At 46.1% G+C, this 23058-nt stretch overlaps 2 protein-coding genes across 2 annotated transcripts in view; both read left to right on the top strand.

Annotated features, from left to right (window-relative positions):
* The first annotated feature begins 6 nt into the window (after positions 1-6).
* LOC5498946 (von Willebrand factor D and EGF domain-containing protein) lies at positions 7-1818 on the top strand. Its single transcript, XM_048724383.1, has 4 exons — positions 7-361; positions 751-1041; positions 1285-1383; positions 1715-1818. Exons 1-4 carry the CDS (start codon positions 7-9, stop codon positions 1735-1737), a joined length of 768 nt encoding a protein of 255 aa, XP_048580340.1. The 3' UTR covers positions 1738-1818.
* Positions 1819-3937: 2119 nt separating this feature from the next.
* LOC5501878 (vacuolar protein sorting-associated protein 8 homolog) overlaps positions 3938-23058 on the top strand; it is a 65958-nt gene continuing 46837 nt past the window's right edge. The window contains exons 1-8 of the mRNA XM_048724379.1: positions 3938-4250; positions 4390-4455; positions 4550-4644; positions 7668-7758; positions 7934-7966; positions 8473-8527; positions 8803-8847; positions 9108-9187. Of these exons, the coding sequence (XP_048580336.1) occupies positions 4095-4250; positions 4390-4455; positions 4550-4644; positions 7668-7758; positions 7934-7966; positions 8473-8527; positions 8803-8847; positions 9108-9187 (621 nt within the window). The 5' untranslated portion in view covers positions 3938-4094. The remainder of the gene's footprint in view (positions 4251-4389; positions 4456-4549; positions 4645-7667; positions 7759-7933; positions 7967-8472; positions 8528-8802; positions 8848-9107; positions 9188-23058) is intronic.

Raw genomic sequence — 23058 nt, 5'->3', positions numbered from 1 at the left:
TACGGCATGACTTGCGTGGCCCCGCGTACCTGCAGATGCCCTAAAGGTTACTACGGCATCGGATGCAGGCGGGCCTTCTGCAGGAATGGATGCTATAACGGTGGTGAGTGCGTCCGCCCAGATGTATGCAAGTGCCGTGCCGGGTACGAAGGTCCGCTGTGCCTTACGCCTGTCTGTAAGCCTTCCTGTGTGAATGGCGGCTACTGCGTGGGCTCCAATACCTGCCGCTGTCTTCGTGGCTTCGAAGGGTGGCGCTGTGAGCACATGAAGTGTATGGTGAGTTGTCTAAATGGAGGAAGCTGTGTCGGACCCTACCTCTGCAACTGCTTGCCTGGATATACAGGTCACAGATGTGAAATAGGTGAGTGCTAAAGCTAGGATATTCCTCCTGTTATAAAAAAGATAGAAACATCTTGAAAATTATTAATTCAAGGATATCTACGCAATTTTTTTGACCATCTGTTCAAAAATTAAACTGGTTTGATTGGAATCTCGCTGATACGGACTCCCTGGGACCGCGTAAACTTGAATCTGGGTGAACAATATAAATCATCGAAGCTACTAAAAAAAGGAAAATACAACTGCCAAAATGGAATGGAATAGTATCAAAATGCAATATGCGTTAGCTTGGCAAAATAATTCAAAACTACAGTATGAATGTAGGGCACAAACAAATGGTCAAAGAAAAGTAACAAGTTATTTAGAATGACCACATGATTGTACGCGAATAATGATGTCTTCTACCTGCAGTCACCTGCTCTCCCGGATGTAGAAATGGCGGCCTTTGTATCGCCAAAAACACTTGCAAGTGCTCGCAATGGTTTGTTGGTGAGCAGTGCGAATTTCCCGTATGTAGAAGCACGTGCCTAAATGGAGGCAGATGTGTCAAGCCCAACGTTTGTCTTTGTGATAGCCGCTTTTGGACGGGAGTCCGCTGCCAGTTACCAGTCTGCATGTTCCCTTGTCTTCACGGCGGCAGGTGTGTGCGACCAAACCAGTGCTCCTGCCAGTCAGGATATTATGGCAAAATGTGTGAGAAAGGTTCGTCTTGAAAATAACAATTTCCCTTTTAGTGGCCGATCCAGGGCTGAATGAATTATTCCAGCTGCTCACAGAAACAAACTGCCATACGTTATGCCCATATGCGAACAACTATAATCAGGTTTTCAAGCAAAGTGAACCTAGCTCGCTTGGTTTGTTTTAGCCATTTGCAAAGTGAATCTAGCTCTCTTGGTTTGTTTTAGCCATATGCAAAGTGAACCTAGCTCGCTTGGTTTGTTTTAGCCATTTGCAAAGACTCTTGTTTTAACGGTGGTCGCTGCATACGACCGGGGACCTGCGCATGCGCATTTGGCTTCACCGGGCCAAGATGCCTTGCTCCATGTAAGTGCTGTGCAACCAACTTTTGTCACCCAAAGATTTTATACTTTTCTTATAGAATCGAGCTAGACCTAGAAGCTACTTGAATTTCATAATATCATATAACCAGGGACCTGAAGACAAAGGAGTGAAAAGAAAGGGATGAAACACCTTTCTGTCCGAGGGTGGGGCACTGGGGGCATATCCCCCTTACAGTTTCAATCAGGAAAACAGGACTTCCAACTGGGTCCCCAATATTCAATGCCACCCCCTCCCCCTCATAATTCAGTGCTACGGCACTGACAACTACTGTGTTTGCTAAACACTTATTGTGCTCTTTGTTGTGTCCCAACAGATTTAGCTCAGAATGGAGGATGATGACTGCTGTTATTGTTATTATGATTATTTTTATTGGCTCATTTTTTACTTTATACTTGTACAGAAAAAAGTATGACTATATTCCTCCAGTTTTAATTTCTTTAAGGTGCGAAAGGTTATTTTCTAACGAACAGATTTGAAGTCCCCTCCCCCTCTGCGGTAATAGGTATCATATTGAAAAAGATAGTTTTTGACCGCCCTTCAATAAGAAATGACTAGCTTTTTGGTGGTCTGAAAACCTTTACCAAACGCAAATGTCAAGCTTGATACGATAACGACATGCAAACCATAAAATTAATGATGCCTTTAAATCGAAAAAAAAAATCATCATTTGTATGGTCGATAACAGCACTTCTAGCTTGCTGGCTCTCAATTCATCATTTGTAGGTCAAGGTCGATAACAGCACTTCCAATTTATATGCCTTGAAGGTTAGAGGCATAATTGCCCAGGGGTGGGTTGGAAGGGGGGCAGTATTCAGTTATTTATGGAATGGTCCAACAGAGCTCAAAATTTCATATACCCAAAAAGGATGGAAACTTGCCACCCCCAAAATACACAAGCCTGTTGGCAAAATGTTCAATCCTAAAGAAAATGCAGTGGACACATGTTATGTTGTAAATGTTTTTACAGCATAAGTATAATGCAATGTCTTGAAAACAAATCATTTTCATGAGCTTTTCATTCTTCTCCTAAACAATTTTACTCCAACAGAATTCTAATGATTTGAATTCTTTCTGGTAGAAAATTTTCAGTCAGAGTAAATGGGAGAAAAATGGAAACAATTTGTCCAATAATACAATTTTCACAATCAAGCACCATACATAAAAGTGATGTGAAATGATCATAGATCCCCTCTCTCATTTAAAAAGCCCATTGCACCTTTTGAATGCACATTATGCTGTGTCTTATATTATGTTGTAGTGTGAATTAAAAAAACACGAAGCTCTGGGGATTTAATACATAGAAACTTTTTAACCAACCTTCATCCATGATCTTGATTTATACTCGGATCATACTAGAAGTAGAAAACCCTTCCCTCACTTGAAAACATGTTATTACTAGAAAACCTATTTTCAACAAGGGGTCCATGGACCAGGGGCAGGGCCGTAGCAGAGGCCGGGGTGCAAATCTTCATTAACGTTGAAAGCCATATAATCTCATACCCTATTTTCTTGACAGACTTTCAAAAAGTGTAATAGCCAATAACACATAGCTTGAACAAATAAAACAAATATAAAAAAAAAGAATAGTATAAGTTTTTTTTATCCCTAAGAGTGGAATACAAATGAGAAAATTCAATGATCTCTCTGTCCATCCTTATATATTTACTTATCTACATCTTCTTTGCCATGTTCAATATCTGAAATAAATTGTAACAATTATATTAAGAAAAGAGAAAAGGGCTTCTTTTCAATTTGATTTATAGAGAACAGTAGCTTATTATTTATGATGGCCTTAATGCAGAGGAGCCAACTGAAACTACAGCCACACACACTAATTTTATTTTATTTTTACTCAATTTAGCTATTTAATAATAAACTTTGGCAGAGCTGTATAAGATTTCTGGTTATAAAATCAGCCAGAAAAATAAAAAAAATTATAGCTATAAATACGGCTAGGCTAGCTATCAAACGAAGCAGTCCACTTGACAGTGTAGGTGATGTGCAGAGCTCAACACGATATTGTTTAAAGAAACCAAACGTCCCAGCAACTGGCGTCGTGTCCCATATAGAGACATACCGATTTCGAAAGCTACATTACCCATAATTTTTTCTAAGCCCAGAGAAATTATTGTAGAGATATCTTGTCAAATTTCTACATGTGTTTGGGTTCGAAATCGGTCAAACATAAATACTCACCATCTTCCATATTTTTACTCCATCGCTTTGAAGTCTTGCACGAGATATCTTGGAAAGATGACCTAACACACTGGCTGCTTTAAAATTGAAAAAATCGACGGGAAAAAGCTTTTAAAGCGAAAAATATATCTTCCCGGCGGTGAAAGGCGAGGGGCTTGAATGATGACGTCATAATCTTTTGTGTTTCCAAAAAAGGAAATATTCTGAGCTGAGCTCTGATGTGTAACTAAGTTACACATCAGGTTTTCGCCACTCATTTGTGATCTTTTGAGTTAATCCATTAACATGGTTAATGAAAAAAAAAAAAAAAAGAAAGTTTACAAGTTTTCTAAAGGAACAGAATATTTCATGTTGCGCACGTTCTGTGGGAGCTTCAATACAGTCTCGATGATTCCTGTGTATAGAAATGCCGCGAAGGACTGGTGCAAACAATATGGTGGATCTCAAGTGAAGACGATCAAAACATTTGAAGGTTATTAGAGAGGTGCTTTTCCACGATGGCCGACGCCAGCATTGCGGATGAGACCGCTCTAGCCGGTTTGCTCTCTGCTGCGGAGGATCTTGAGTCCTTAAGTTCACTGGATGCGGCGTTTACGACTGATAGCACAAGAGGAAACGCGGGCTCCTTTCGAGCGCAACCTCTCATCGACACGGTACTACTAGAATGATGCGTACTTATTTTGTAGGTTTTAGAATATAGAAGATTATGCAACCAATAAGGAATAAGTTGTGTTATTGATAGTGAAATGAGTTATATATGAATATTGGTGGTTTGCACGCCGCATATTCCAGGCTGATATTGAGAGTGATCTGCCAGTGGTTGATGATATTCCAACACTAGAGAGCATACTCAACGAGGTATGTGATATTTGTTTTGTTTTATTCACTTTCACTCATCCTTTCCCTCATACTACTTTCATTCTACTGACGTATAATTCATTCTGGTGAACAGAAAGATGACGATGCCATGAGCCTCGAGAGCGACCCAGAGCTTGCGTCCATCCTCCACGGGGAAGCGCTCTCCTCTCCCATCAACTTAGATTTAAGGTCGACGATCATCATGATATACATAATGATAGATTTTTAATTCTTACGTAGTAATGTCTATAAGTTCCTAGTCACTAGAAGTAACTTAACAGACATTTACTTCTAGACACAATGACTCAAACTGAATTGGTTATTTGTTTCAATCAAGATTTATTTCAATGGCACCAAATGACTGGTTTCAATTACTGTATGTTCAATAATCAAATGTGTCACTTTTCCTTAGTCGATTGAATGAAATCCAAAACTTGGTTTTGTTTAGGTTAGAGAGTGCTTGTTTTATTCTATATTTGTATATGTGACCTGGCAAAGGAAAACTTACACGGCAAATCTGGAAGATCAAAGAACGCTTTTTCTATAATGAGGGAACAATATTGTTAATAATGAGGGAACGATGTTGCTTCGTTATATCGTTCATAAACGATCTTGTTCCCGGGCCACAATCGGAAGAACGTTTTTTAAATTTGGAAGTTTGTTCCCTTCAAATTCGAAAAAACGTTCTAAAGTTTGGAAGGTCGTTCTCTAAAAATATTTTCTTGTCTTGTCAAGACAATGAAATGGGGACCACAACTTTACTATAACGGCTTTGCGCTTGCTAATGAATTCGTGCATCAATAACACGACCCTCAAAAAGATCTCCTATCTCTGAGCTTTAATTTGCCATTATGATCATCGCGATAGGTAAAGTGTTCAAATTGGTTATGGGCCATATGCAAACTAAGAAAGGGAGTGGGCTTATTTACTTGTCTTTACAAAACAACAACTTGTTGCTTTTAATGTCACGTAAGCTCAAATATAGCTCAAAATTAAAATTAGCAAACCAAGCATTTCTCAAAAGAGGGAATATTGTCATTTTGGTAATGATTTTCAAAATTGTAAGAATGTTTTTGCCTTCGGGGTTTTTCTCGCACTGAAAAATGTTTTTCAAATCCCGAAAGAAGTTCTTGTCTTTGTGAAGCCAAATCAGAAAAACGATCTCGCTTTTGATTGTCAACTCTTCAGAAAAACGATCATGCCTTTGGACAAACGATCTCGAAAATCGGAGATCGTTTCTAGTAGAAACCTGATATCGTTTTGAATATCGTAAAATCGTTCTGCATAATCCGTCGAACGATATTTTTCGTTCATAGCCCGAACGCTTTTTCTCTAGTGTACTTTTTCCTTGCCGGGTCACATATAGTGATAAATGTGACGACTCACGCTAAAACGTACCTTAGAGCTTCTCAATTCCGCGAATTAACCCGCGAAACGGGCGCGAGCGTTCCGCGAAACGGGCGCGAGCATTCCGCGAAATAAGCGCGAGCATTCCGCGAGATAGGCGCAAGCGTTCCGCGAGATAGGCGCGAGCGTTCCGCGAGTCAGGCGCGAGCTTTTGCAAAATGGGCGTGAGCCTTTCGTTGTTGAGTCGCGAGCACATAACGTAACAATTGGCAAAATGGCTGAATCTTTCGATTTTCAAAGTCGGTGAAACGCGATAGACATCTACTGAGGTCTATACGTTAGAAAAAGCCTCTCTTAGGATAGAAGTAAACATCTGAATAGTAATCAGACACAATAATGCAAGTATTTGAGTTAGGTTTTGTTGAGATCTCGAGTGCTAGCAAGGGAATCGAACTGCAAAGTCGCTACGATGCTACATCAAGACAATAGCGCTATTACCAATCGCCTCTTGAGGGATAGCTCGATATCGACTCTGACAGTTTGACATCAGTCGGAAGGTGTTTTGCTCGAAGCCATGGTTGGTTCGCTAGAAGCCATGGTTTAAATATATAGAATCATAAATAAAATTTTATTTAATCTAGTCATAGTAAAGTAATTTTTCTACGTATACACTCGAACAACGATGCTTCTTAAGGTGCGTTCGTCTGGAGCAATGTAGCGATTGCGACAATCTTTTTTGTTGTATCTATTTGATACGCGATTTTTTGAGCGAAGGTAAACCCGCGTGATTTATTCGCCACCGACATATAAACATATCGTTGTTCTTCAACAAAAACACTTGAACAACGACGCTTCCTTGGTTTGCTTTCGGCTCCATCTAATGGAGCAATGTAGTGATTGCGACAATGTTTATTGCAAAAGAAAGCTCACATATCGGGGAATCTTTTTAGGGGATAATAATATATAACAAAGATCTCATTTGGAATAGAGATCTTCGTGATAGGTGAAGCTCGAAACCGATACGAGTTCCGAAATGCATTTCTCCTTTGTTACCCTTCTCCTTATGCATTATTACGAATTCCTACGTTACTTACACCAAATTGTTCCGCCAAATTACAACACAACGTAATGACATATTTCTTTTAATTTTCAGTAGCGCTAGAACGATCAGTGATAGTTTGATATCAGGCTTCGGTAACCCTAAGCAGTCACCGAAAAGACTTTAAAAAACTGTCGTCCTTATTCCCCGAATACACTACTTATCTCTAGTAACTTACACAAAATTGTCCTTAAATTGCCAGACTAACTATTTCATATTTATTTCTGTGCGATTCGAAAGCAAGTACGATCTGTGAATGTTTGTCAAGGTGCTTGGGTACTCTTCTAAAAAAGCTGTAACGACACAAATTCTAGATAAAACTGTCGCTCTGTGCTGCGTAAAAAAAATCGTCCTTTCGAAAAATCGGAGCTGACTAAGGATCAACTTGCTGGTCGCTATTCCGTGTCGTTCATAAGATACAACCTGCGAGTTGTGTTTAGCAAGTCGCGAGGCTTCCCGTTGTCAAGGCGCGGGCGCGAGTTTGGCCAAACTCGCGGAAAACCCTAAGGTACGTTTTCGCGTGAGTCGTCACAAATTTTGGCAGTTTACCTTTGTTGAATTGCAAGTTGATGGTGACATGGTCATTCATAATTTGGGATATACCGATATGTGATTTATGACTACAAAAAGAAACCAAGTGCATTCTAATTCCTAACTTTTTTTAAGCATTTGATTTTGTTTTCTTACTAAACACATTACAATCTGATCATTCAGTTGTGTTTGATTGCATTTGATTTCCAACATATTTTTTCTATACCTTTTGTAGCAGTGACAAGAAGACGAAGCACAATAAGCACGGCCCCATCCTTAGACAAATCATCCTGAAGAATGTCTCTGCTCAAATGGCTTCTGCTGCTGTACGTATAAGAGAATACTAACTTATATATGTTGGTGCTGGTGTTTGTGTTAGCTTACCTAAGAGTATGTGTTTTTATGCCAACAGTCCAAAGTTGATGCTGGCTACTAACTTATATATGTTGGTGCTGGTGTTTGTGTTAGCTTACCTAAGAGTATGTGTTTTTATGCCAACAGTCCAAAGTTGATGCTGGCTTGCCCACAGCAATGGTAACTACATGTCCTAGTCTCATGTCCCTTTTGCATGTTATATTTAGGTGCATAGCCAGGATATGCTGAGGGTGAAGGGGGTGGGGGGGACTCGGGGAAGGGTAAGGGAAATGCATTTACCCCATGGCTTTGTTCCTGACCTTCTCAGATCCCCCCACCTGGCTCGAAGGTCTGCTCAGAGCAGACAAACAAATGTAAAGTTTGGCTGGATATACCGTCTACATCAATATGTCTTTAAAATGACTATATAAATCTTTTTAGAATAATTATCTTTATTATTATTATTATTGCTATATATTAAAAAGCACCCTATTAATAACATTTTAAATACAAGAGTGAATTTATTTGAAGTATTGATTGCCTAATGTAATAAGGCGAGGGGTATACTGGAAATTTGGTCTGCTGAAATGGAAAAACGAACCACCCCGCTCAAAATCCTGGCTACAGGCCTGTGTCATCTGATAACTCATCTTTTATAACTCATTTTAATTAAATGTTGTTCTTAGGCTGTATCCTCTGTAATTGCAATCGGTACATCTCATGGAGTGATCCTAATATTTGGTGAGTGCATTTTCATTTTAACAATAGTTAATTATTTAATGTTGTCTGATGCTTTGAATGTGTACTCTATAATATGTACTTATGTTCTTGTGGAGCCAAAACAGTACTTGACTTGCTAAGAGCTCTACATAATTTAATCAGACTAAGCACATTTATTGATGCAGTTTGATGCAACGCAGTTTATTTTTTTACTATTTTCAATTTTGAAGAAGGAAGTGTGATTCATCAGACTTGTCAAGATTTAGATGTAGTAATATTTAATGTTTTTTTTCCAGACCCCCAGCAGACATTAAAACTTGTTCTCGGAAATACAGTAACTGGTAAGACTTTTTTTTACAGTCAAATAAGCTCAAGCATACCCCCCTAGAGTGCATTATTGATTTTATTATTTAAAAAATCCCCTTCCTGAATGTGTTAATATAAAACTAACAATCTCTGTCACAAGATTTGAATTCCTTATAAATCATATTGTTTATTTGTTTTTGGTTAACTGTCGGCATAAAGGAGTAAAAATTAACCTTACTCATGTTTCGTGGATTTGATTACATGACATTATAGGAATTATTTCTGTTAATTTAAGGTTCTGAATATGGTGCTGTGACGGCTCTTGGGATAAACAAAGATTGCACTAGGCTACTTTGTGGACACGCAAGGGGGCAGGTACGTGATACAGGGAATTACACGCTTGTGGACATGCAAGGGGGCAGGTACATGATACAGGGAATTACACGCTTGTGGACATGCAAGGAGGCAGGTACATGATACAGGGAATTACACGCTTGTGGACATGCAAGGGGGCAGGTACATGATACAGGGAATTACACGCCTTGTGGACATGCAAGGGGGCAGGTACATGATACAGGGAATTACACGCTTGTTGACACGCAAGGGGGCAGGTACGTGATACAGGGAATTACGCGCTACATGCAAGGGGGCAGGTACATGATACAGGGAATTACGCACTTGTGGACATGCAAGGGGGCAGGTACATGATACAGGGAATTACACGCTTGTGGACATGCAAGGGGGCAGGTACATGATACAGGGAATTACGCACTTGTGGACATGCAAGGGGGCAGGTACATGATACAGGGAATTACGCACTTGTGGACATGCAAGGGGGCAGGTACATGATACAGGGAATTACACGCTTGTGGACATGCAAGGGGGCAGGTACGTGATACAGGGAATTACGCGCTACATGCAAGGGGGCAGGTACATGATACAGGGAATTACGCGCTTGTGGACATGCAAGGGGGCAGGTACATGATACAGGGAATTACACGCCTTGTGGACATGCAAGGGGGCAGGTACATGATACAGGGAATTACACGCTTGTGGACATGCAAGGGGGCAGGTACATGATACAGGGAATTACACGCTTGTGGACATGCAAGGGGGCAGGTACATGATACAGGGAATTACACGCTTGTGGACATGCAAGGGGGCAGGTACATGATACAGGGAATTACACGCTTGTGGACATGCAAGGGGGTAGGTACATGATACAGGGAATTACACGCTTGTGGACATGCAAGAGGGTAGGTACATGATACAGGGAATTACACGCTTGTGGACATGCAAGGGGGTAGGTACATGATACAGGGAATTACACGCTTGTGGACATGCAAGAGGGTAGGTACATGATACAGGGAATTACACGCTTGTGGACATGCAAGAGGGTAGGTACGTGATACAGGGAATTACACGCTTGTGGACATGCAAGAGGGTAGGTACATGATACAGGGAATTACACGCTTGTGGACATGCAAGGGGGCAGGTACATGATACAGGGAATTACACGCCTTGTGGACATGCAAGGGGGCAGGTACATGATACAGGGAATTACACGCTTGTGGACATGCAAGAGGGTAGGTACATGATACAGGGAATTACACGCTTGTGGACATGCAAGAGGGTAGGTACGTGATACAGGGAATTACACGCTTGTGGACATGCAAGAGGGTAGGTACATGATACAGGGAATTACACGCTTGTGGACATGCAAGGGGGCAGGTACATGATACAGGGAATTACACGCCTTGTGGACATGCAAGGGGGCAGGTACATGATACAGGGAATTACACGCTTGTGGACATGCAAGAGGGCAGGTACGTGATACAGGGAATTACACGCCTTGTGGACATGCAAGGGGGCAGGTACATGATACAGGGAATTACACGCTTGTGGACATGCAAGAGGGCAGGTACGTGATACAGGGAATTACGCGCCTTGTGGATATGCAAGGGGGCAGGTACATGATACAGGGAATTACACGCTTGTGGACATGCAAGGGGGCAGGTACATGATACAGGGAATTACACGCCTTGTGGACATGCAAGGGGGCAGGTACATGATACAGGGAATTACACGCTTGTGGACATGCAAGGGGGCAGGTACATGATACAGGGAATTACACGCTTGTGGACATGCAAGGGGGCAGGTACATGATACAGGGAATTACACGCTTGTGGACATGCAAGGGGGCAGGTACATGATACAGGGAATTACGCGCTTGTGGACATGCAAGGGGGCAGGTACATGATACAGGGAATTACACGCCTTGTGGACATGCAAGGGGGCAGGTACATGATACAGGGCATTACACGCTTGTGGACATGCAAGGGGGCAGGTACATGATACAGGGAATTACACGCCTTGTGGACATGCAAGAGGGTAGGTACATGATACAGGGAATTACACGCTTGTGGACATGCAAGGGGGCAGGTACGTGATACAGGGAATTACACGCTTGTGGACATGCAAGGGGGCAGGTACATGATACAGGGAATTACACGCTTGTGGACATGCAAGGGGGTAGGTACGTGATACAGGGAATTACGCGCCTTGTGGATATGCAAGGGGGCAGGTACATGATACAGGGAATTACACGCTTGTGGACATGCAAGGGGGCAGGTACATGATACAGGGAATTACACGCCTTGTGGACATGCAAGGGGGCAGGTACATGATACAGGGAATTACACGCTTGTGGACATGCAAGGGGGCAGGTACATGATACAGGGCATTACACGCTTGTGGACATGCAAGGGGGCAGGTACGTGATACAGGGAATTACACGCTTGTGGACATGCAAGGGGGTAGGTACATGATACAGGGAATTACACGCTTGTGGACATGCAAGGGGGCAGGTACATGATACAGGGAATTACACGCTTGTGGACATGCAAGAGGGCAGGTACGTGATACAGGGAATTACACGCTTGTGGACATGCAAGGGGGCAGGTACATGATACAGGGAATTACGCGCTTGTGGACATGCAAGGGGGCAGGTACATGATACAGGGAATTACACGCTTGTGGACATGCAAGAGGGTAGGTACATGATACAGGGAATTACACGCTTGTGGACATGCAAGGGGGCAGGTACATGATACAGGGAATTACACGCTTGTGGACATGCAAGGGGGCAGGTACATGATACAGGGAATTACACGCCTTGTGGACATGCAAGGGGGCAGGTACATGATACAGGGAATTACGCACTTGTAGACATGCAAGGGGGCAGGTACATGATACAGGGAATTACACGCCTTGTGGACATGCACAGGGGTAGGTACATGATACAGGGAATTACACGCTTGTGGACATGCACAGGGGTAGGTACATGATACAGGGAATTACACGCTTGTGGACATGCACAGGGGTAGGTACATGATACAGGGAATTATGCGCTTGTGGACATGCAAGGGGGCAGGTACATGATACAGGGAATTACACGCTTGTGGACATGCAAGGGGGCAGGTACATGATACAGGGAATTACACGCTTGTGGACATGCAAGAGGGCAGGTACGTGATACAGGGAATTATGCGCTTGTGGACATGCAAGGGGGCAGGTACATGATACATGGAATTACACGCCTTGTGGACATCAAGGGGGCAGGTGTGTGATACAGGGAATTACACGCCTTGTGGACATGCAAGAGGGTAGGTACATGATACAGGGAATTACACGCCTTGTGGACATGCACAGGGGTAGGTACATGATACAGGGAATTACACGCTTGTGGACATGCACAGGGGTAGGTACATGATACAGGGAATTACACGCTTGTGGACATGCACAGGGGTAGGTACATGATACAGGGAATTACACGCTTGTGGACATGCAAGGGGGCAGGTACATGATACAGGGAATTACACGCTTGTGGACATGCAAGGGGGCAGGTACATGATACAGGGAATTACACGCTTGTGGACATGCAAGAGGGCAGGTACGTGATACAGGGAATTATGCGCTTGTGGACATGCAAGGGGGCAGGTACATGATACAGGGAATTACACGCCTTGTGGACATCAAGGGGGCAGGTGTGTGATACAGGGAATTACACGCCTTGTGGACATGCAAGAGGGTAGGTACATGATACAGGGAATTACACGCTTGTGGACATGCAAGGGGGCAGGTACGTGATACAGGGAATTATGCGCTTGTGGACATGCAAGGGGGCAGGTACATGATACAGGGAATTACGCGCTTTGTGGACATGCAAGGGGGTAGGTACATGATACAGGGAATTACACGCTTGTGGACATGCAAGAGGGTAGGTACATGATACAGGGAATTACACGCTTGTGGACATGCAAGGGGGTAGGTACATGATACAGGGAATTACACGCTTGTGGACATGCAAGGGGGCAGGTACATGATACAGGGAATTACACGCTTGTTGACACGCAAGGGGGCAGGTACGTGATACAGGGAATTACACGCTTGTGGACATGCAAGGGGGCAGGTACATGATACAGGGAATTACACGCTTGTGGACATGCAAGGGGGCAGGTACGTGATACAGGGAATTACACGCTTGTGGACATGCAAGGGGGCAGGTACATGATACAGGGAATTACACGCTTGTGGACATGCAAGGGGGCAGGTACATGATACAGGGAATTACACGCTTGTGGACATGCAAGGGGGCAGGTACATGATACAGGGAATTACACGCTTGTGGACATGCAAGGGGGCAGGTACATGATACAGGGAATTACACGCTTGTGGACATGCAAGGGGGCAGGTACATGATACAGGGAATTACACGCTTGTGGACATGCAAGGGGGTAGGTACATGATACAGGGAATTACACGCTTGTGGACATGCAAGGGGGCAGGTACATGATACAGGGAATTACACGCTTGTGGACATGCAAGGGGGCAGGTACATGATACAGGGAATTACACGCCTTGTGGACATGCAAGGGGGCAGGTACATGATACAGGGAATTACGCGCTTGTGGACATGCAAGGGGGCAGGTACATGATACAGGGAATTACGCGCTTGTGGACATGCAAGGGGGCAGGTACATGATACAGGGAATTACACGCTTGTGGACATGCAAGAGGGTAGGTACGTGATACAGGGAATTACACGCTTGTGGACATGCAAGGGGGCAGGTACATGATACAGGGAATTACACGCTTGTGGACATGCAAGGGGGCAGGTACATGATACAGGGAATTATGCGCTTGTGGACATGCAAGGGGGTAGGTACATGATACAGGGAATTATGCGCTTGTGGACATGCAAGGGGGTAGGTACGTGATACAGGGAATTACACGCTTGTGGACATGCACAGGGGTAGGTACATGATACAGGGAATTACACGCTTGTGGACATGCAAGGGGGCAGGTACATGATACAGGGAATTACACGCTTGTGGACATGCAAGGGGGCAGGTACATGATACAGGGAATTACACGCTTGTGGACATGCAAGGGGGCAGGTACATGATACAGGGAATTACACGCTTGTGGACATGCAAGGGGGCAGGTACATGATACAGGGAATTACACGTTTGTGGACATGCAAGGGGGTAGGTACATGATACAGGGAATTACACGCTTGTGGACATGCAAGGGGGCAGGTACATGATACAGGGAATTACACGCTTGTGGACATGCAAGGGGGCAGGTACATGATACAGGGAATTACACGCCTTGTGGACATGCAAGGGGGCAGGTACATGATACAGGGAATTACACGCTTGTGGACATGCAAGGGGGCAGGTACATGATACAGGGAATTACGCGCTTGTGGACATGCAAGGGGGCAGGTACATGATACAGGGAATTACACGCTTGTGGACATGCAAGAGGGTAGGTACGTGATACAGGGAATTACACGCTTGTGGACATGCAAGGGGGCAGGAACATGATACAGGGAATTACACGCTTGTGGACATGCAAGGGGGCAGGTACATGATACAGGGAATTATGCGCTTGTGGACATGCAAGGGGGTAGGTACATGATACAGGGAATTATGCGCTTGTGGACATGCAAGGGGGCAGGTACGTGATACAGGGAATTACACGCCTTGTGGACATGCAAGGGGGCAGGTACATGATACAGGTAATTATGCGCTTGTGGACATGCAAGGGGGCAGGTACATGATACAGGGAATTACACGCTTGTGGACATGCAAGGGGGCAGGTACATGATACAGGGCATTACACGCTTGTGGACATGCAAGAGGGCAGGTACATGATACAGGGAATTACGCGCTTTGTGGACATGCAAGGGGGCAGGTACATGATACAGGGAATTACGCGCTTGTGGACATGCAAGGGGGCAGGTACATGATACAGGGAATTACACGCCTTGTGGACATGCAAGAGGGCAGGTACATGATACAGGGAATTACGCGCTTTGTGGACATGCAAGGGGGCAGGTACATGATACAGGGAATTACGCGCTTGTGGACATGCAAGAGGGCAGGTACATGATACAGGGAATTACGCGCTACATGCAAGGGGGCAGGTACATGATACAGGGAATTACACGCTTGTGGACATGCAAGGGGGTAGGTACATGATACAGGGAATTACACGCTTGTGGACATGCAAGAGGGTAGGTACATGATACAGGGAATTACACGCTTGTGGACATGCAAGGGGGTAGGTACATGATACAGGGAATTACACGCTTGTGGACATGCAAGAGGGTAGGTACATGATACAGGGAATTACACGCTTGTGGACATGCAAGAGGGTAGGTACGTGATACAGGGAATTACACGCTTGTGGACATGCAAGAGGGTAGGTACATGATACAGGGAATTACACGCTTGTGGACATGCAAGGGGGCAGGTACATGATACAGGGAATTACACGCCTTGTGGACATGCAAGGGGGCAGGTACATGATACAGGGAATTACACGCTTGTGGACATGCAAGAGGGTAGGTACATGATACAGGGAATTACACGCTTGTGGACATGCAAGAGGGTAGGTACGTGATACAGGGAATTACACGCTTGTGGACATGCAAGAGGGTAGGTACATGATACAGGGAATTACACGCTTGTGGACATGCAAGGGGGCAGGTACATGATACAGGGAATTACACGCCTTGTGGACATGCAAGGGGGCAGGTACATGATACAGGGAATTACACGCTTGTGGACATGCAAGAGGGCAGGTACGTGATACAGGGAATTACACGCCTTGTGGACATGCAAGGGGGCAGGTACATGATACAGGGAATTACACGCTTGTGGACATGCAAGAGGGCAGGTACGTGATACAGGGAATTACGCGCCTTGTGGATATGCAAGGGGGCAGGTACATGATACAGGGAATTACACGCTTGTGGACATGCAAGGGGGCAGGTACATGATACAGGGAATTACACGCCTTGTGGACATGCAAGGGGGCAGGTACATGATACAGGGAATTACACGCTTGTGGACATGCAAGGGGGCAGGTACATGATACAGGGAATTACACGCTTGTGGACATGCAAGGGGGCAGGTACATGATACAGGGAATTACACGCTTGTGGACATGCAAGGGGGCAGGTACATGATACAGGGAATTACGCGCTTGTGGACATGCAAGGGGGCAGGTACATGATACAGGGAATTACACGCCTTGTGGACATGCAAGGGGGCAGGTACATGATACAGGGCATTACACGCTTGTGGACATGCAAGGGGGCAGGTACATGATACAGGGAATTACACGCCTTGTGGACATGCAAGAGGGTAGGTACATGATACAGGGAATTACACGCTTGTGGACATGCAAGGGGGCAGGTACGTGATACAGGGAATTACACGCTTGTGGACATGCAAGGGGGCAGGTACATGATACAGGGAATTACACGCTTGTGGACATGCAAGGGGGTAGGTACGTGATACAGGGAATTACGCGCCTTGTGGATATGCAAGGGGGCAGGTACATGATACAGGGAATTACACGCTTGTGGACATGCAAGGGGGCAGGTACATGATACAGGGAATTACACGCCTTGTGGACATGCAAGGGGGCAGGTACATGATACAGGGAATTACACGCTTGTGGACATGCAAGGGGGCAGGTACATGATACAGGGCATTACACGCTTGTGGACATGCAAGGGGGCAGGTACGTGATACAGGGAATTACACGCTTGTGGACATGCAAGGGGGTAGGTACATGATACAGGGAATTACACGCTTGTGGACATGCAAGGGGGCAGGTACATGATACAGGGAATTACACGCTTGTGGACATGCAAGAGGGCAGGTACGTGATACAGGGAATTACACGCTTGTGGACATGCAAGGGGGCAGGTACATGATACAGGGAATTACGCGCTTGTGGACATGCAAGGGGGCAGGTACATGATACAGGGAATTACACGCTTGTGGACATGCAAGAGGGTAGGTACATGATACAGGGAATTACACGCTTGTGGACATGCAAGGGGGCAGGTACATGATACAGGGAATTACACGCTTGTGGACATGCAAGGGGGCAGGTACATGATACAGGGAATTACACGCCTTGTGGACATGCAAGGGGGCAGGTACATGATACAGGGAATTACGCACTTGTGGACATGCAAGGGGGCAGGTACATGATACAGGGAATTACACGCCTTGTGGACATGCACAGGGGTAGGTACATGATACAGGGAATTACACGCTTGTGGACATGCACAGGGGTAGGTACATGATACAGGGAATTACACGCTTGTGGACATGCACAGGGGTAGGTACATGATACAGGGAATTATGCGCTTGTGGACATGCAAGGGGGCAGGTACATGATACAGGGAATTACACGCTTGTGGACATGCAAGGGGGCAGGTACATGATACAGGGAATTACACGCTTGTGGACATGCAAGAGGGCAGGTACGTGATACAGGGAATTATGCGCTTGTGGACATGCAAGGGGGCAGGTACATGATACATGGAATTACACGCCTTGTGGACATCAAGGGGGCAGGTGTGTGATACAGGGAATTACACGCCTTGTGGACATGCAAGAGGGTAGGTACATGATACAGGGAATTACACGCCTTGTGGACATGCACAGGGGTAGGTACATGATACAGGGAATTACACGCTTGTGGACATGCACAGGGGTAGGTACATGATACAGGGAATTACACGCTTGTGGACATGCACAGGGGTAGGTACATGATACAGGGAATTACACGCTTGTGGACATGCAAGGGGGCAGGTACATGATACAGGGAATTACACGCTTGTGGACATGCAAGGGGGCAGGTACATGATACAGGGAATTACACGCTTGTGGACATGCAAGAGGGCAGGTACGTGATACAGGGAATTATGCGCTTGTGGACATGCAAGGGGGCAGGTACATGATACAGGGAATTACACGCCTTGTGGACATCAAGGGGGCAGGTGTGTGATACAGGGAATTACACGCCTTGTGGACATGCAAGAGGGTAGGTACATGATACAGGGAATTACACGCTTGTGGACATGCAAGGGGGCAGGTACGTGATACAGGGAATTATGCGCTTGTGGACATGCAAGGGGGCAGGTACATAATACAGGGAATTACGCGCTTTGTGGACATGCAAGGGGGTAGGTACATGATACAGGGAATTACACGCTTGTGGACATGCAAGAGGGTAGGTACATGATACAGGGAATTACACGCTTGTGGACATGCAAGGGGGTAGGTACATGATACAGGGAATTACACGCTTGTGGACATGCAAGGGGGCAGGTACATGATACAGGGAATTACACGCTTGTTGACACGCAAGGGGGCAGGTACGTGATACAGGGAATTACACGCTTGTGGACATGCAAGGGGGCAGGTACATGATACAGGGAATTACACGCTTGTGGACATGCAAGGGGGCAGGTACGTGATACAGGGAATTACACGCTTGTGGACATGCAAGGGGGCAGGTACATGATACAGGGAATTACACGCTTGTGGACATGCAAGGGGGCAGGTACATGATACAGGGAATTACACGCTTGTGGACATGCAAGGGGGCAGGTACATGATACAGGGAATTACACGCTTGTGGACATGCAAGGGGGCAGGTACATGATACAGGGAATTACACGCTTGTGGACATGCAAGGGGGCAGGTACATGATACAGGGAATTACACGCTTGTGGACATGCAAGGGGGTAGGTACATGATACAGGGAATTACACGCTTGTGGACATGCAAGGGGGCAGGTACATGATACAGGGAATTACACGCTTGTGGACATGCAAGGGGGCAGGTACATGATACAGGGAATTACACGCCTTGTGGACATGCAAGAGGGTAGGTACGTGATACAGGGAATTACACGCTTGTGGACATGCAAGGGGGCAGGTACATGATACAGGGAATTACACGCTTGTGGACATGCAAGGGGGCAGGTACATGATACAGGGAATTATGCGCTTGTGGACATGCAAGGGGGTAGGTACATGATACAGGGAATTATGCGCTTGTGGACATGCAAGGGGGTAGGTACGTGATACAGGGAATTACACGCTTGTGGACATGCACAGGGGTAGGTACATGATACAGGGAATTACACGCTTGTGGACATGCAAGGGGGCAGGTACATGATACAGGGAATTACACGCTTGTGGACATGCAAGGGGGCAGGTACATGATACAGGGAATTACACGCTTGTGGACATGCAAGGGGGCAGGTACATGATACAGGGAATTACACGCTTGTGGACATGCAAGGGGGCAGGTACATGATACAGGGAATTACACGTTTGTGGACATGCAAGGGGGTAGGTACATGATACAGGGAATTACACGCTTGTGGACATGCAAGGGGGCAGGTACATGATACAGGGAATTACACGCTTGTGGACATGCAAGGGGGCAGGTACATGATACAGGGAATTACACGCCTTGTGGACATGCAAGGGGGCAGGTACATGATACAGGGAATTACACGCTTGTGGACATGCAAGGGGGCAGGTACATGATACAGGGAATTACGCGCTTGTGGACATGCAAGGGGGCAGGTACATGATACAGGGAATTACACGCTTGTGGACATGCAAGAGGGTAGGTACGTGATACAGGGAATTACACGCTTGTGGACATGCAAGGGGGCAGGAACATGATACAGGGAATTACACGCTTGTGGACATGCAAGGGGGCAGGTACATGATACAGGGAATTATGCGCTTGTGGACATGCAAGGGGGTAGGTACATGATACAGGGAATTATGCGCTTGTGGACATGCAAGGGGGCAGGTACGTGATACAGGGAATTACACGCCTTGTGGACATGCAAGGGGGCAGGTACATGATACAGGTAATTATGCGCTTGTGGACATGCAAGGGGGCAGGTACATGATACAGGGAATTACACGCTTGTGGACATGCAAGGGGGCAGGTACATGATACAGGGCATTACACGCTTGTGGACATGCAAGAGGGCAGGTACATGATACAGGGAATTACGCGCTTTGTGGACATGCAAGGGGGCAGGTACATGATACAGGGAATTACGCGCTTGTGGACATGCAAGGGGGCAGGTACATGATACAGGGAATTACACGCCTTGTGGACATGCAAGAGGGCAGGTACATGATACAGGGAATTACGCGCTTTGTGGACATGCAAGGGGGCAGGTACATGATACAGGGAATTACGCGCTTGTGGACATGCAAGAGGGCAGGTACATGATACAGGGAATTACGCGCTACATGCAAGGGGGCAGGTACATGATACAGGGAATTACACGCTTGTGGACATGCAAGGGGGCAGGTACATGATACAGGGAATTACGCGCTTGTGGACATGCAAGGGGGCAGGTACATGATACAGGGAATTACGCGCTTTGTGGACATGCAAGGGGGCAGGTACATGATACAGGGAATTACACGCCTTGTGGACATGCAAGGGGGCAGGTACATGATACAGGGCATTACACGCCTTGTGGACATGCAAGGGGGTAGGTACATGATACAGGGAATTACGCGCTTTGTGGACATGCAAGGGGGCAGGTACATGATACAGGGAATTACACGCCTTGTGGACATGCAAGGGGGCAGGTACATGATACAAGGAATTACGCACTTGTGGACACGCAAGGGGGCAGGTACGTGATACAGGGAATTATGCGCTTGTGGACATGCAAGGGGGCAGGTACATGATACAGGGAATTACACGCCTTGTGGACATGCAAGGGGGCAGGTACATGATACAGGGCATTACACGCCTTGTGGACATGCAAGGGGGCAGGTACATGATACAGGGAATTACGCGCTTGTGGACATGCAAGGGGGCAGGTACATGATACAGGGCATTACACGCCTTGTGGACATGCAAGGGGGTAGGTACATGATACAGGGAATTACACGCTTGTTGACACGCAAGGGGGCAGGTACATGATACAGGGAATTACGCGCTTGTGGACATGCAAGGAGGCAGGTACATGATACAGGGAATTACACGCTTGTTGACACGCAAGGGGGCAGGTACATGATACAGGGAATTACAAGCTTGTGGACATGCAAGGGGGCAGGTACATGATACAGGGAATTATGCGCTTGTGGACATGCAAGGGGGCAGGTACATGATACAGGGAATTACACGCCTTGTGGACATGCAAGGGGGCAGGTACATGATACAGGGCATTACACGCCTTGTGGACATGCAAGGGGGTAGGTACATGATACAGGGAATTACACGCTTGTGGACATGCAAGGGGGCAAGTACATGATACAGGGAATTATGCGCTTGTGGACATGCAACGGGGCAGGTACATGATACAGGGAATTATGCGCTTGTGGACATGCAAGGGGGCAGGTACATGATACAGGGAATTACAAGCTTGTGGACATGCAAGGGGGCAGGTACATGATACAGGGAATTACGCGCTTGTGGACATGCAAGGAGGCAGGTACATGATACAGGGAATTACACGCTTGTTGACACGCAAGGGGGCAGGTACATGATACAGGGAATTACAAGCTTGTGGACATGCAAGGGGGCAGGTACATGATACAGGGAATTACACGCTTGTGGACATGCAAGGGGGTAGGTACATGATACAGGGAATTACACGCCTTGTGGACATGCAAGGGGGCAGGTACATGATACAGGGAATTACACGCTTGTGGACATGCAAGGGGGCAGGTACGTGATACAGGGAATTACACGCTTGTGGACATGCAAGGGGGCAGGTACGTGATACAGGGAATTACACGCTTGTGGACATGCAAGGGGGCAGGTACGTGATACAGGGAATTACGCACTTGTGGACATGCAAGGGGGCAGGTACATGATACAGGGAATTACACGCCTTGTGGACATGCAAGGGGGCAGGTACATGATACAGGGAATTACACGCTTGTGGACATGCAAGGGGGCAGGTGCTTGATACAGGGAATTACACGCCTTGTGGACATGCAAGGGGGCAGGTACATGATACAGGGAATTACGCGCTTGTGGACATGCAAGGGGGCAGGTGCTTGATACAGGGAATTACACGCCTTGTGGACATGCAAGGGGGCAGGTACATGATACAGGGAATTACACACTTGTGGACATGCAAGGGGGCAGGTACATGATACAGGGAATTACACGCTTGTGGACATGCAAGGGGGTAGGTACATGATACAGGGAATTACACGCCTTGTGGACATGCAAGGGGGTAGGTACGTGATACAGGGAATTACACGCCTTGTGGACATGCAAGGGGCAGGTACATGATACAGGGAATTACACACTTGTGGACATGCAAGGGGGCAGGTACATGATACAGGGAATTACACACTTGTGGACATGCAAGGGGGCAGGTACATGATACAGGGAATTACACGCTTGTGGACATGCAAGGGGGCAGGTACGTGATACAGGGAATTACACGCTTGTGGACATGCAAGGGGGTAGGTACATGATACAGGGAATTACACGCTTGTGGACATGCAAGGGGGCAGGTACGTGATACAGGGAATTACACGCCTTGTGGACATGCAAGGGGGTAGGTACATGATACAGGGAATTACACGCTTGTGGACATGCAAGGGGGCAGGTACATGATACAGGGAATTACACGCCTTGTGGACATGCACAGGGACAGGTACATGATACAGGGAATTACACGCTTGTGGACATGCAAGGGGGCAGGTACGTGATACAGGGAATTACACGCTTGTGGACATGCAAGGGGGCAGGTACATGATACAGGGAATTACACGCTTGTGGACATGCAAGGGGGCAGGTACATGATACAGGGAATTACACGCTCTTGTGGACATGCAAGGGGGCAGGTACATGATA

The sequence above is a fragment of the Nematostella vectensis genome, chromosome 2, assembly GCF_932526225.1.
Source record: "Nematostella vectensis chromosome 2, jaNemVect1.1, whole genome shotgun sequence".
NCBI lineage: Eukaryota > Metazoa > Cnidaria > Anthozoa > Actiniaria > Edwardsiidae > Nematostella > Nematostella vectensis.
This window is presented reverse-complemented; position numbering and strand designations above follow the sequence as displayed.